This window comes from Corapipo altera, unplaced genomic scaffold, assembly GCF_003945725.1.
Source record: "Corapipo altera isolate COAL_440 unplaced genomic scaffold, ASM394572v1 45, whole genome shotgun sequence".
NCBI lineage: Eukaryota > Metazoa > Chordata > Aves > Passeriformes > Pipridae > Corapipo > Corapipo altera.
This window is the reverse complement of record NW_020884877.1, coordinates 3,845,995-3,861,835: the sequence shown is the minus strand read 5'-3', so window position 1 is coordinate 3,861,835 and position 15,841 is coordinate 3,845,995. Positions and strand designations below refer to the sequence as shown.

The 15,841-nt window shown below is 42.0% G+C and overlaps 1 protein-coding gene across 1 annotated transcript in view; it reads left to right on the top strand.

The window, feature by feature from the left end:
* The window catches only part of TMEFF2 (transmembrane protein with EGF like and two follistatin like domains 2), a 127,553-nt gene that overhangs the window by 90,123 nt on the left and 21,589 nt on the right, over nucleotides 1-15,841 (top strand). Inside the window, exons 6-7 of the mRNA XM_027636862.1 lie at nucleotides 3,897-4,045; nucleotides 5,173-5,232. Coding sequence (XP_027492663.1) covers nucleotides 3,897-4,045; nucleotides 5,173-5,232 — 209 coding nt within the window. The remainder of the gene's footprint in view (nucleotides 1-3,896; nucleotides 4,046-5,172; nucleotides 5,233-15,841) is intronic.

Here is a 15,841-nt window from a genome sequence, read left to right as displayed (position 1 = left end):
GCTGCAGGGTATCAGCTGACATTCCGGAGGCTCTCTTTCCTCGCAGATGCTTTTAAAGCTGTGTTTCTGACTGCAGAAAGCATAGTTAAACCTTACACATGTATTTTGCGTATACCCTTGGGTACAGTTGCATCCTGTGACCCCCTAGGAGACCTCATTGACCTTCTCACAGTGTCTTGTTTGAGGAACGCTCAGTCAGCCTTTCCATTGCCAAACTTTCTTCAGCGCTACACTTAAAACATAGAAACCAAATAGATTTATTGATATAACTATAATCAGAAGTCATAACCTGGATGATAAAATGGCCGAATTATCAAATTGCTTAAAATTAGAGCCATACTCAAGTACCTCAGGGACTGGGAAGCTGCAGGCAGGCAGCCAGCCCACCAGCCAGTACCAGCACTGGGTTCTAGCGAGGAGCAGAACAGGATTTCTGGGCATGGCAAGTGTTAGGGTGAGGCTCTCTTTGGGGTAGTGGGTTTCTGTGTCCCACAAGCACTGAAGACTTAATGTACTCCCTGTGACCAAGCAGGAATGTCATATTTTGGTTCTGCTTGTTTAATAGGAGACAGTCCCACTTCTGCATTTTATAATGCTTCAAGAAGTGAAGGCACCTTTACTTATGGCGACAGGATTTCATTCAATCAGATGCATTAAGTGCTGTTTATTTGATGTTTATTCCATCAGTTGTGGATCCCACCTAAGGCTCAGTTGTGCTCTGTGGCCATGTGTGTCGGGGCACACACCTTTGGAGTACCTGCCCCACCTCTTTCCCTGCAGTTTGCTCTTCTGGAGTTTGGGGGCGTGGTTGAAATTGTAGACTGCTTGTTCCTCCAGATGGAAAAAATGTGTTTAAACACTGTCATTTCCCCTGATAAGAGGAGCACTATAAATTAAGAAGAGCCAGCAACGCAGGCACATTAATCTTCCTGATGCAATCGTACCTTTAGCATTTCCTGGCATATATTTGATGTTGACTTAATTGTGCAGCCTTGAAGTAGGATTTGAGATTATAAGTGCAAAAGTAGTAATAAACTGCAGATACAAGCTAGAAGTTGTCCACTGAAAACTGTGCAAGGGTTGGATGATGCACAGATCCTTGCAGCAAGGAGATCCTTGCAGCAAGGGGTGACAAGTTTGCTGTAGTGTTTTTTCGCTGTCCATTTAGCCCTGAAAAATCAAGCTTCACACAGGAGAGCCTATAAGGCTTGAGCATATGGTGTCATCCTGAGGTTGTCCCTTCCTGATCTCCCTCTCACACAAGTGATCTGACATCAGCACAAGCAGCGTGTGGTTCGTGGTGCTCGTGCGGTGCTTGGAAAGAAAGGCCAGTCTCACAGTTAAGATTTCAGAATGGAGTTCAGAAAAATCTTGCTTTTCTTCTCACTTTTACTGAAAGAGGTCAGAAAAGCAATTTTGGCTCTTTGTGTTTTGGAAGGCATCAAAAGATGCAAATAAATGCCTGGTGGGCTCTGAAACGGTCTTTGAAATCAGTGGGAGATAGGTCTCTGAGATTTCAAAAATCCCACACAAAGTGTTTGCATGCATCTTTAAGCATTTAAACACCTTTAAAAATATGTCTCTAAGGTGTCTAACTCTGAGCACAGGTTCCTGCGTCCCCTAGGCATTTTTGAAATTGCATCCAAAGTTGCTTAGATTTCCCCTAAAGAGCACCCTTTTGTTGTAATTTCCTCGTTAACTTAATTTTCTCTTGACTTGAAACATAATATATATTAACCTTCACTCATTTTTTGCAGCAAAATGTAGAGAAGTGAAGCTGTTTCTGAGCTGTTTTATTATACCAAAAAAAGGAGCATATGGCTGATTGTGTCCCATCTGAAATGCAAATGGTGGAGCTACGTGGAAAGAATTACTATTACTTGAGCAGTAAATGTTTCCTAATGAAGTGAGTTTGACTAAGGTGGGAAGCTGGAAATGGCTGCAGGAAGAAATGACGATGGTTAATATTTCAGTGGAGCAGAACATTCATATTCTGCTGATAAGGAGGTTCTTAGGAAATGCACTAGAATTTTTTTCTTATATTCTGTATGTTTATCAGTGTGGGGAAATTGTTACACACAGGGAGCTAGACTCTTTTCTTCTAGTTATGAAATCATGTAATTTAATTTATAACCACAGCTTTTCACTGTTGGCCTCCTTCTGAGCTGAAGTTTCCTGTATTTTGTGAATTTTTGGGGTAAATAGACCTACCCAATGTAAAAGAAAAGTCTAAAAGAAGACTCTGATGTTCATCACCCTGGGCACATTTGTTGAGGCCAGAGGCCAAGAGGGTGCAGGAGGAATCTGACCCACACTCTCTAATTTCCTTCTTCCTCTTTTCACCAAAATTTTTTTCTCATGTATATCCATCTGCACTTCTAGTAGTCGAAGGTGTCCAGATGTCTGCTGCAAATGGGAGGTGGTCTGACTTTTAAATACTTTCTTAAATCAAGCAGTGAGGCTAGAGGCTTGACATTTCCATTACTTAACTTTCCAAAGGGAGAACTGTGGAGTTGGTGCTGTGAGGTTCAGCACAACCAGTGGGCTGGAGATAGAGCATCAATCACATTACTTTGCCTTAATGTCAGAAGGAGCCGGGAAGAGTTTAGATAGCAGCATGTGCACAATTATGTGCTCAGAAGAGCTGAGGCAGCTGCCAGGTTAGACCTCTGGCTTTGTCCCCGAGCAAGATGACATCGGTGTTGCTGAGGCTGAGCTGTCTGTTACAGGGCACGGTCGGGGGACAGGAGATTAGCATGCCATTCCCTTGACAATGCCCGAGGGTGTCTGACATCGCTAATGATAATGAAAAAGGAGAAACCTAGAGAAAAAAGTCTGCAGCCTGCTGTTGATGGAAATAATTAGGTTTCTCCATCTCAGAAGCAATGGCGAGGCTTGCTGGGATCAGGACATGTCCACATTAGTGTCAGTTCAGATCCAGACCAGACTTTTGAAGTGAATCTCTCTCTGTGCTTTGGTTCACATCTCAGGGCAGCACAAGAGCTCACAGGCTGGGTTGTAGTGCCTCTGGAGATGCCCCTGGGCAATCTGAGGGCAGGGCCACTGCTGCCCTGCCTGCATTTGCCCACCCTGTGCTCTTGGACACAGTAGTCTTCACCCCCTACAGACCATGTCACCAAGTCAGGAGTGGGTGCTGACCTTCCTGGGTAACAACTGGGTAAGGCTTTTTGGTTGCTGAGTTACACAAATGCTTCCAGAAGTGCTTGTGCACAGTCTTTCCTTAAACAGCATTCCCCTGGTTTCAATACTGAGTAGCCTCTCTGCATCCGGGAGCTGGGGAGATCCCACCAGCCTGAGGCACAGAGAGAGTGCTGTGGCATCAGTGCTACCAGTCTCAGTCTTGGCAGGGGGTTTTGTCCCAGTAGGGTGAAGTGAGGCTTCAGTATCACATCTTTCATTACTATCAAAGTGCCTGTGACAGGTGCCGGAATTATTTTCAGAATTAAATCATAAATCAATATAAACCCACATTTTATGGTATAACATGTGATGGGCAGCACCTGAAGAGAGGTGAATTTTGTGGCTCCTTTAATTTGCAGGAGGGCTCAGCAGCTTGATTTATCTGCATATCTGCTTAGGTATTTGGTTTACAAGAGATTACGAGTAGTAATGCTGTGGCACAGTTTTCCATGTATAATACACTTCTTTTATCTTTCCTTTTGCTTGCTTTTAGGTGCCTCTTCCCTCTCCCCTCATCTCATTTCCATTGAGAAATACAAATGGCCTCTTGACAGAACTTTTCATTTTCATTATGTTGATTTGCATTGTGCAGTCAGGATAATACAAACACTTATATTTCTGAGATGTATTTATGATGTTACGAAAAAACTTTCTCATAGTAGCCTCTTCTTTTTTCTCTGTCTTTATCTTTTCAGGTGTGTTTGCAACATTGACTGTTCTCAAACCAACTTCAATCCTCTTTGTGCTTCCGATGGGAAATCTTATGATAATGCATGTCAAATCAAAGAGGCATCATGCCAGAAACAGGAGAAAATTGAAGTCATGTCTTTGGGTCGATGTCAAGGTAACTCTCATAACAAAACTCATTTCAAAGAATGTTTTCAATTTTTGTAAAGGAAAAAAAAAAAAAAAAGGAACCAGGGCTGGCACTTCTTACATTTCCATTAGGCTCCTGCAGTTTATATTGTAGAGCACAGGGTGGAGGAAGGGGCAGAGCCCGCCACAGCACAGACACCAGCTAGGCATGAGGAGTCCCCCACTCCTAACCCTTCCCATGGTCTTCACACAGCAGCAGGGGACTCTTCAGCCCTGCACTGGTTTCAACATCAGTCACCAGTACTCTGCCCAGAGCAGCTTGCCCAGAGCCCTGTCTGCCCGGCAGGAGTCGGAGTAGGACAGCAGGAATGCCCCTCAGATACATTTTGCCTCCCAGGATGGATCCTCTGGTGCTCCCCTAACTGGAGCACCATGAAGCAGTTTCAGGAGGCTAAAGATGTGCTCCCAAATACTGTACTTGTCTTGTTTCTCGAGTGACCTGAGCTAGGCCCCCAGATGTTGAAGGTGTCTTGGAAGGCAATTTTCCAGTAGTATCTCAAGACTTCCTTTGTTTCTCCATAAATACCACACTTCTCTGTGCACAGCTCTTGGGCTACTACATCACCTGTAACCCTTGAGTTGACTTTAAAAACCCTATTTTGCTCTAAAATAAAAATGAAGAAAATTTGCCTTTAAATAGCTCCCGTAAATAAAGTGTCTGCTGAGGCTCAGACTCTTAACAGCTATTTTCCCCTTAGCTTCTGACCTATAAATCCTCAGTACATCTACTTACAAGGCCATAGTATACAGATGTATTAAGCACATTCCAGTTTATTCCAATCTCTTTAAAGTTAACCACCCTAAGTGGCAGTTCATTTCAGGGTACATATTAAAACTCCCCAATTACTTCAAATAGAGCAGAAATGACAACTCCTGCCTCAGACTGATATATTTATCCCAGCTGCAATCTGTTATCACATATTGTTAGAAGAAAGATCCTGCTGTTTTCACCTGGCAGACCCAGGAGAGCCTTGCAGCCAGCAGCGATGCTGTGCACGCAGGCGAGGTTCTCTTTGCCTGGGCACTGGCAGCGGGGCTGTGAGCTGCATCAAGTCCAGGCTCCCCAAGCAATTCAACACATTTCTTTTCACACAGATAATACTACAACAACTACAAAATCGGAAGATGGGCATTATGCAAGGACAGATTATGCAGGTACGGTTCCTATTCCTGTGAGAATCGCAATTTGTAGGATCTGTGTAAGTCTCTTTTCTCCTCCATTTGCTAAGGTGAGGTGTCCTCATCTTCTCGATTTACTTCAAGGAAACACTATCTTTGTGTTACTTCTGCTTTTGCTACAAACTCTCTTTGTTCTTAATAAATGGGTTGCTTCCATTTTTGTCAATGAACAGATACTCTGGCCATAAAACACCTGTTTTGACAGTGGAAATAAATATTGTAAACTATTTGCCAGAATTAGCAGACATTATTGAAAATTATTGAATCAGTGCACCTTTTTGTCACGATATACAGGTTTAAGAAAGTGAAAATCCAGAGCATAGCACAGCCGTGATTCCATGAAACGTTGCCATAATAGATAATATTACCTGTCGACCCTTAACTATGAACTTAATAAGGTTCTTAAAAATGTGAGGGGGTTTAAGTGATAAATGTTTTCAATTTATTTAGATGCTACAGTAAAATATGATGGCTGAATAGCCTTATATGGTGCTTGAAATTAAAAACATGTAAATACTAGTGAGGTTTGGGAGACATGTTTTACACCCTTTCCCTGAGAGGATTGATTTAGAAATTGAACGTGTGTGTGCACGCAAATATTCACAGCTCGCACTGAGAATTAAAACCTTTGGAGAGGTCTTGTGAAAGTGGGTCAGGTGATGCATTCATTGCTGCAGTTTTGTGATATTCCTGTGTTTTTAAAGTATTTGGAGAGAGTAGGTGTGGATCACTGGGTTTAGCTGAGCTGCATGGCTTAGGTGAGACCCAGCTGATGGTTTCACAGGTGTTAACGCTTGTCACTGGCAGAGTCCTGTGGGCAGTAGTTACTTCAGCTGATCATCTCCTGTGCAGGCCCTCTGTGTGTGCTGTCCCTGCAACAGTGCAGTACCTGGCCTTAGAAATGATTGTTCTGTTCCTACTTAAAAGCAGTGCATGATGATTAAAACATAGAGCTCTGAATAAATGATGTCTCGGGGAGGCAGAGGAGTGTGAGCTGTTGGGGATGGCTGCAGCACGAAGCAGAGAGGGTAGGAATTGCTATGGGAAGTTAAATACTGGAATGAATTTTGAAAAGATCAAGGATCCACCTGGTCCAGGTATTTCATACTGCTAAGAAGCCCTTCCATGGGTGAAGAGAGAGACACGCAAAGAGAGAGAAGTCTTCAGTGTCCTTCCTCCAAACTCTTGATTACCCTCAGCTTTTTGTGGGAGGTAGCGATCAGTTTTCTTAAAAGGCTGTGAGGGCTGAGGTTGTATCCTGTGATAGGCAGATGACAGGGCCAAGTAGGCCAAAATAATTTATTTTAAGTTAGAAATAAGGCCAAGTGGTATTGTGATGTCAAAATCTTTTTCTTCAGCTGAGGAGAGCACTGGCACCTGCAAGTCGAGATGGAGGCTTGCAGCCCCTTTCCAGTGTTGTAAAGCCTGTCCTGTGCTACTGCTGTCTGGTGGATTTACTTTAGGATGGCAGTGACCCACATCACCTAGAGAGGAGACTGCACATTTAAGCATGGAACAACTGAGTTGTAACAAGAAGGGAGGAAAGGCAGGTTGAGAATTAGGGAGGAGGAGGAGATCACAGTGATGTCAGGAGAAAGCCGAGTCATGGAGGAAGGGGTGCACAGGAGGCACCTTCAGCTCGAGTGAGCAGGAGGAAGGGAACAGCTCTGGCTTAGGAGAGATGATATTTCAGCCCACGCTCAAGAGGAGGGATGGTGGGTAGAAGGAAATTGATTGCAGCAAAATGTTGTCAGGGGTTGGGAGTCAAGCAGGGAATGCTGGAGGAAACTGGGTTATTGGGCAGGGAATAGGGCAGAGCTACAGCACAGAGGAGCAGCTCTGTAGTGGGCATGGTCTCCAAGTGCCAAGAGGTTAGAAGAAGTGTGGGAACAGATGGTCCTGTGAGAGATGACAGGGGCCTGTGGAAAGGAGGTGGGGCATCTCCCTCCCCTAGAGCTGTGGAAGTGATGGAGGCATCCTGAGTCAGCATCAAGTCCAGTAGGTACCTCTTTGGCACAGAAGGACACCATGATTGCACCTTAGAAAGCAGCATCTCGAGGCTTCTGCTATGGCTCAGGTCCCAGTGGGCTTCTCAAGGGTTGTGACTGTATCCCCTGGGTGGGTCTCATCAGGTACCATCCATTGATTTAAACTGAAGCATCGCCTGCACCAGCTGATGGGTTTTTTGTGTGCACCTATTAGTCTTGCTTAAATTTTTCATTTTTACATACAGTGACAGCATGTAGGGTGAAAATTGCGAGTTCACGCAGGGCAATCCACATGCCTCCAGTGTCCCTAAATGTTTGTGATGTAACTCCATCGGGGGACCGTAGGGGAAAGGAACCACTGTATCAAAAAGCTGCAACAACTCCAACCTTTCAGAAATAATTGGTGAAAAGGAAGACAGCAGTATAAAACTGAGGCCCAGTGAACATTCATGCTTCAGCTTTTGCCAGACAGGAAGCTCTGTGCCATCCTCATGTTCTTTCAACTGCAGAAACATTTAATGATGGCTATTATAGGAATGTGGTATGTGCTACTTTTTTCCCACCTTCCCATCTCCTCACACAGGAAATGATGCCCTGATCATGGGAATTTTTGTGTGAAAAAGTAACAGTTCCTACGCCTCTGAAGAAATTTCCCTGAGCCTGCAGCTTCCCAGAGAATACCTTTGTTCTCTACCATTTAATGGCACTAAAAATCGCCAAGACCGTGAGCACTGCGCGCTTTTAAAAACATTGAGTTGTGTGGACTGACTTTCCCAGGGGAGAAAATAGCAGTGGGCATAATTGATGTTGTCAATTATGCTAATGCAGCAGTGCCAAATGCTCTTTGCAGAGACTGTGGTAGCTGAGTTGGAGCGGGTTTTTCCGTAACCACCCCCGCACGCTCGATGCGGGGTCCCAGGAAGGCAGCAGCTTTGCAAACAGCCACAAGTCCCAACGCCCAGCTGAGTTTTTCCATATCGAACTATTCAAACCGTCTGTTCAGTCAGTGTCTTTGCTCCCTCCTGTTCTTGCAAGCCCATTGATACTCACAAATAAAGCACAAATCTTTCGGTTTGCAAAACCAAAAGAGGACTCGTTCCTTTGGAGTATAAATCTTTGCGTTATGTTTGTGTTGCCTTGGATTTTAAGGGCTCTTACACAGGCAAGATTTATGCTAGGACTGGAAATGTCTGACTAGTATCAGAGGCACCCAAAAAGCAATCTCCCCTTTTTCACCAAAGCAACCCTGAGGAGCTGTAGGGGGCCCTTCTCCGACCCTGTCCTGCCTCTCCAGGGTCACCAGTCCACACTTGCCCTGGCTGCCTGTGCAGTATGTTTGATCAAGTTTGTGCAGTATTATTTGGTTTTAATCAGTAAACAAATGGGTGCAGCTTTTCCCACAAATCCAATAAAAATGCACTTTATCTTGCCATTCCCATGACAGAAGATTTTTAAACATTTTAAGTGTAATGTATGTTTTGGAATTTAGTGTCTGAGTTGAAAGTCCTGTAATGACTGTTTTGTTGAATTTCCCCATTATATGCATAAAGAAGGCTGTTTCAGGGGCATTTTTGCATTCAGAGTCCAAGCAATCAAGGAGTTTTCATCTTGTTAATTCATTTGCTTATTTATTTTTGTTCTTCAATATTTATATTCTCTTCTTAAGATCTGGATATTAGCAATTATGCCCATAGTGATTTTATTCTTTCTCATTATCAAATTACAGAGTTTTTTTTTCAAGCCATTTTGAGCACTATAAAGAATAAGTCAGTATGGATGTGCCATATTTCAATGTTATATATTCATGAATATTGTCAGCGAAGACACTGACAAATTTGATAGACCTATTCAATAATATCATCTTCCAGGCCAGACAAACCTCCCCGTATGAGCATTGATTAGATCAAGTCTCAGCAGCCAAATGGCAGCAGTGCAGAGAAGCTGATGGAAGGGGGAAGAAGGCATTTTCAGCCCAAATAGTCTCCTTTGGTGAAAAATGTGCATCTGCAAATGGTCAGTCTGAGCCATATTTTTGGGTTCCTTGACAGCAAGCAGTAAACTATCCCTTGGCAGTAGCCTCAGGTGGTGCCTTCTGGGGCATTGGATGGTCCCAGGACTCTCTCCCAGGCAGTGCCATGGCCCCTCTTGCCGATGCTGTTGCTGTGCCCGGGAAACGCTAACAAGCACAAAATGCTGCGCGTCTGCTCATGACTGCTCTGTTTCCTGCTCTCCCTCCTGGTTTCCCCATGGGATTTCAAATCTACATGACAGCACTGGATCTTCTTCAGACCCCTTTCTGGCACTAGGGCCTTCCTGGCGCTACCAGAGGTGCTTGGGCAAGTAATCTTGCAGATGGCTGTGTTGCCCAAGCAAACCCGGTGCTCTACCAAAAAGGGCAAAATCCATCTGTGTCAACACATCATCTTCCCTTGGCTGGTACAGGGCTGTGAGATGAATGCCATGGGAGCCATCACAGATTCCAAGGATAAAGAAGAGTTTTGGACTCTTCAGCAAGTCTCTTTAAAAGTCCAAGAGTCTTGAACTCCAAGATAAATACAATGAAATATCAATGTTTCAGAAAGAAAAACTATCCTAAAACTTCACCAAAACCCACCACTCTGCATCGTTAACCTTTAATCCCTTTGAAAGGAAGAACAAGCCATGCTTATCAAAGAAACTGTGAAGAACTGGCCGTGGTGTGCTGACCCCGTACATGTGAGAAGTGCTGGGGTGTGCTGCATCCCTTTCTTCACAGCCTGATACAGAGCCCACCAAATTCAGTCACAGCCATCTTCACTGTCTGTAAGAGGCCTGGAGAGAGGCCAGGCATCAGAACAGCAGTGCTGAACTTTTATAGTGACTATTTTTTAGGGGTTTTTTTCCCCCAGGACTAAAGTATGAGAACTTCCGACTAGATTCCTTCTCCAGATTGTAACATTTTCAAAGTAGGTTACATTTTGAGTGTAAACCACTTGACATTGTCCCTTTAAATCAAATTTTGGGTCTACTACTATGTCAGCCATTTCCTAAACTGGTAAAGAATAATAACACCCCAGAGTTTTAGCTATGGCATACGAACTGTTGTGCAGTTTTGCTCTGCCTTTGTGAACCAGGCTTTCCTTTCTTCTTAATGGAATTAGCAAGTGAGACACAGAGCTGAGCACTATCACAGCTAGAGAGAAACCATTTCTCATCTGCAGCCTTGTGAAAACAGAGGGGCAATTGCATCCTTGCATATGCAGATTTGCTCGGCTTTTGATTCTGCAGAGTTAGAGGTTGTCACACTAAACAAATAGATTATTTAGACAAAGTTCCTGCTATTCCATCAAATCACTTAAAATTGGGAAAAAACCCCACATTTTAATATTTTGACAGCACTGTGGCAGCATGAACCCTAACTTCAGCCTTCACCTGTGCTCACACACACTGGCCTGTGGGAGAACAACAAGAGTACAATTGATACATTTCTTAATAAATGGGAAGCTTTTAAATGTTGCTGCAATTGTTTTTTGCATTTAGAAATTGTTATTTGCATGTATTTGCAAGGTTTTATGAAAATATATTTAAGTTTTATGCACAGTGAAAGTTCACTAAAGGTGGTAGGTGGCAAAGTACAGAAGAAAAGCAATCACTGTTGTATGTATAATTTAGGCTTTTTTGGCCTGTGACTTGAGGAAAACAATGAGGGCATCTCCCTCTGGGAGATGTGACCATACTATGCCCCCCATGTCTGAATGTTCTTTAAGGTGTCTGATCGTTCAGAAATGTAGATGTCTACAAATACCTGAAGGGCACATAAACTCAAGACTGTGTAAGAACAGAGCCAGTCTCCACGTCTAAAATAGTTTCCTAATGGAGTCAGGTGGAGAAGGCATTCCAGTCTTGTTTTGCCTACCTAATCCAGGCACTCCTGACAGAAAAGTTATCAACAGAGGAACAGAGAAAATGTCTCAGTTCATTGTGTGGAACCTGAAAGCTTCCAAAATCAAGCTCAAGTTTACCATCACGGAAAGTAGTGTAGTGTTTGCCTGGCAATATTAACTGTGTGTAACTTAGTTTAATTTAGGAAGTACTATAACACATAGATAAGAAAGCTATTTTTGTTCTGGGATTCTTCTGAGTGTTTTTCAAAGAGAGAGATCACTATGTTCTGGTAACCTGGTGGTCTCCAGCCCTTCCACTGCCTTGCAGCTCCTCCACTGATGTTGATACTTAGAAGAAAATCTAAAAAGTAGAGATAGAGACTAACTGGCAGGTTATTAAATCTTACTGCCACCTACTTCTGAACTAAAGTCTGAGTAGCCAGCATTGTCAGTCCCAACTACCCACTTGGCCCCCAAATTTCCACTTGTCTTTGGTGTTTATTTAAATGAAAACTTGCAGCTGCTTCTTGTTGTGATTTAACTCCAGGTTTTCAAAAGGTGAAGTGTGGAAAGTCACACTTCAGCACTCTTCTTTGTCATCAAGAGGACTGGATGCTTTATTTCTAAAATATGAAAAACCAGGGCATTAATGCAATTGTCTCACGGTGGGCACGGCAGCAGCACAGGCTACCCCAAGTGCTTTTCTTCTATAGAACTCTCTCAAATTTACATCTAGATCCTGCTTGGCTCCATCTTGCTGAAATCTACATAATTTTTTTGGAATAGGAGACAGGCACATGGTCGTAGAGGTCACATAATAGCCTCACAAACAAGTCCCCTGCCAGGAAGGAGGCTGCAGCACTCCAGAGCACTGTGCCGTGTGATTTAACAGCACTTACTCCTAACAGTCTTTTCCTGAGGAGCATGCAAAATCAAAACAGGCTTATGGAGATTTTTAAAGCAAGAGAAACAGAGAGAGAAATATTGCTCATTTAATCTACCAGCCTCTAGAGAATACCTCACTTTTTATGGGAGTTCTCCTCTAACTTTGCATTGCATGTGCTAAGCTTGGTAAAATGTACCCTGGTTTTTTTGGATTTCTGTTTTTTTGTGCTTTTATAATTAGATAAATAGTGCCTTTTCATTACTTATGATTTCCCAGTGTCATCCTCATGGAACCTGTAATTGTTAGCATTAAAACTTAAATTAGGTCTCAGGTGAACTGCTAGATGTCTCTTTACCTAGACTGATGTAGCTCAAGGAGGAAGAACATTTCCATTTGTGCCTTTAAAGCTTAGCCCTTAATTTAGTCACTAACGAATGTGAATGAAAAGTTGCAGAATTCATTTGTGCTTTCTTCTCATAATAAACAAATTCAGTAATGCTGTGAGTGAACATTATAAAGAAAGCTATTTGATTTGCATTAAAGCTTGGTAGCCTGAAAATTCAGTAAATCCAGGTTAAGAATTTGATCTGTGGGGAATAAACAGGAAAACCAAGTTCCGACTTGTAACACCAGTAATGGCATGGGCAGCCTTAAAAAATACAAAATCAGACAAAGCTATTTTACTGTTTTCAGCATCCCTGAAGCATTTAAGTCCTGGAAATGAATTCAGGTGTAAAGCTTCCTTAAGATTTGGGGTTAAAATGGAGTTTGTAATGCAAGTATATTTTTTTTGTCTGGGATTTCCATCAGAACTGTGCAAAATTTATAAAGCTTGCTCCAAACACTGGCTCCCATTCCTTCTCCTTCCCCAAGGCTGTGTGCCTTACTGGTTGGTTTTTCCCTTGTATTATCATGTAAGCAGTCTTCTGTAACATTTTGTTCTCTTAAAGGTTGTGGATAAAAACAGAAATTGTATGTGCAATAGAGATGAGCAGACCGGAGTTCACGTAGGTATTTTGACAGATTCTTCTATTTGTGTTTCAGTCCATAAACACATAATGTATCATTTACATATGTTTGGTCTTATTTGGAGCACAGAAACCCATCTTCATGAGCAAATCTGAGACTTTCAGTTCCTGCTGATCTTTTTGTCTTCTGCTCAGTATCTGTATTTTGATCAGAAGAATGGGTATGCTCAAAGGGAGGTAGAGCTTGCAGGAAAGAAAGAAGGCACTTTTCTGCTTACACATAAAAATGTGATCCCTAAAACCCAAGACAGCTTGAATTGTGCCTGATTTCTCAAATTGTCTTTAACCAGATACCTTCTTCCTAAATAGGACCTCTAGAGGCAAGGGATACCCAGAAGAAAGGTAGGAACCCTCAGAAAATCACTTTTATGCTTTACAGTCATGCTAAGTTGTTATGCTCTAGTTAAAGCTACTCCCAAAATTTGTTTTTCATAGGTTTATGGAAATAAAGCAACAAGATCTACAACCATTCCATATATTCAGCTGCCTTGAATATATGGAATGTGCACCATAATTCTTGGCTACACAGAGCGTGTGGGCTCTGCCATTGTGAATGGATTTACAGTTATCAAAAAAGGCCTTTTATAGCTGACTAAATCACACTGTAGCACCTAGTTAATACTGTATCTTTGCCTCTTCTCAGATGGGATACATGCTACTTGCAGGCCCCTCCAGCATCAAATAGCAGGGCTGTGTATGAACTTCTTTCCTTTCTCAACCCCTCTGCCTCCTCCAAAAGAAGGGAAAGTATAAAAAAACCACAAACAAACAAAAAACCAAACCAACCAAACAAAACAGTATCTGAGACAAGACTCTGTCAGTCTACCCCAAGGAATAGGATGGAAAATTAATCCTGTCTGGATCTGGGGAGAAATTTCCTTTGCCATCAGTTCCATCCTTACTCTGGGTTCCAGGCACTTTGATCATCTCAAGAGTAATCCTTGAAAGGATGCTGTTCAAGATGGTGCACAACAGCTGTTTGCAATCCATTACACTAGTTTGAATTAGTTAATGGACCTTAAGGAGAACCACAGTGTATTTTTATGCCTAGCAGCTCTATTTTAGGCCCAGTTTCTGTAAATTTGCTGTTAGGAATCATAGAGCATTCCCAAGTGTTTGAGAGTTAAAGTTATAATGAGATGCTAGAATATCTGTTTTTAGGAAACATCAACATTTAAATATTTGTGTTTGATCTAGTCTGAAATGTTTTAAAAAAAATATTTTGAAATATTCATAGAACTGAATTTCCTCAGAATTTTGTTTCATGGGATGTTTTGGCATTCTTTATGAAATGTTAGATATCAAAATACCATGAGATGAAAGCGTATGACAGTTGTAATAAATAAGTTGTACCGTAAGGAAAGTTGCTCCTTAGAACTGACTGAAACATCATCTTTTCTAGAAGGAGTATCATCATGTCAAATTGCAATACAAACACGAGATAATCTGATCATTTAGACACGTGCAGTGGTAACCTGAGCTTGAAGATAACAAAGGCTTTCACCTAGACTCAGGAGTATAAGTGCATCTGGTAGAATGAAAGGAAATACAGTTGGGAAAGAAAAGTGGGAGCTGGTGTATTTATTTTTAGTAGACCTTCAGAATTAGACTGAATGGAGACAAGTAGCAATTTGTGCCTAGTTTAATAGATTTGAGTAAAGAAAGGAAAAAATAGACAAATATTTTGCCACATCAGTTTTACTTTGCTGATGTTCCACTTCTTTTCATTGAATACATCTGCTAAAAGCCACATCTTGTACTGATTGTTCAGGCAGTGCGACATAACTAATCTTTGAGTTATTTCTTGACATTTAGTGTATGAGACACTGAGACCACTAGTGGGAGAAATTTGTTTCTTACGAAAAATAGAAATGGTTTGGAGAAAGTATGAAGTGCAGTGGGAGATGCAGCATATTGAATATCAGCTGTGCCTTTTCCCATACTTCCATCCACAGAAGCATTTCTGTGCATTCAGAATAAACCCAGCCTTGAGAATTTGAGGTACTCATCTGTACCACCAAGAGCAAGCAGAAGTGCTCTTAATAACTCAGCTTTGAAAAGCACCACTTACCTGCTTAGCAAGGTGACTTCTTACACACTTGGGCTGTCATTTTACCTTGTATCCATGAACATTAAGTTAGTGTGAAACTCTTCTCTTGGAAATACAACAGCTGTAAAACAAAACATGCTGTTAGAGAACCAGTGGCAGTGCAAGCCAGAATATTATCAGCACTGAATTGAAATGCACTGCTTTGCCTACTGCTGCTGTCACCAGCCTTAGCCATTTTAGACAGTGTTACATAATGGCAAAATATTTTTCAGGAGGGAAAAAAAAAAATTAAAACTCTCCCTATGGGTTTAATCTCCCTCTTATTTTATCCGTGGTTTAAAGCTGTGTCAGGTGTACATCAAAAACACCCCCTCCCCAGGGTATTTAATTTACAATTTCATTTAATAATGGAACTGTATTTCCATCCAGCTAGGATGGGAAAGGATTAAATCAAAAGCACTGTTCTAAAATCAAGTAACAGAAGTGTAGCCTGTCTCTGTGCTCTGCAAATGAAGTAGCCATGGAAAAGCTTGTTATTAGTCTATAATATCAAAACTATTAGTGTTTTGTCAGGCATGATACATGCTAAACATTTTCCTCTGCAGATTGCCTCAACAAGAACTGTGACTGTTTTTAGGCACATCTGGCACTGCGGATTTTTTTCCATCCTGCATTTCAGTGATTTAAAAGGCCTTGGCTGGGCAGAAGGATGTCAGCTGTTTGGTTTAAAATACTGTTATAAGAGTGAACAAGATTTAAAGAGGCAGTAC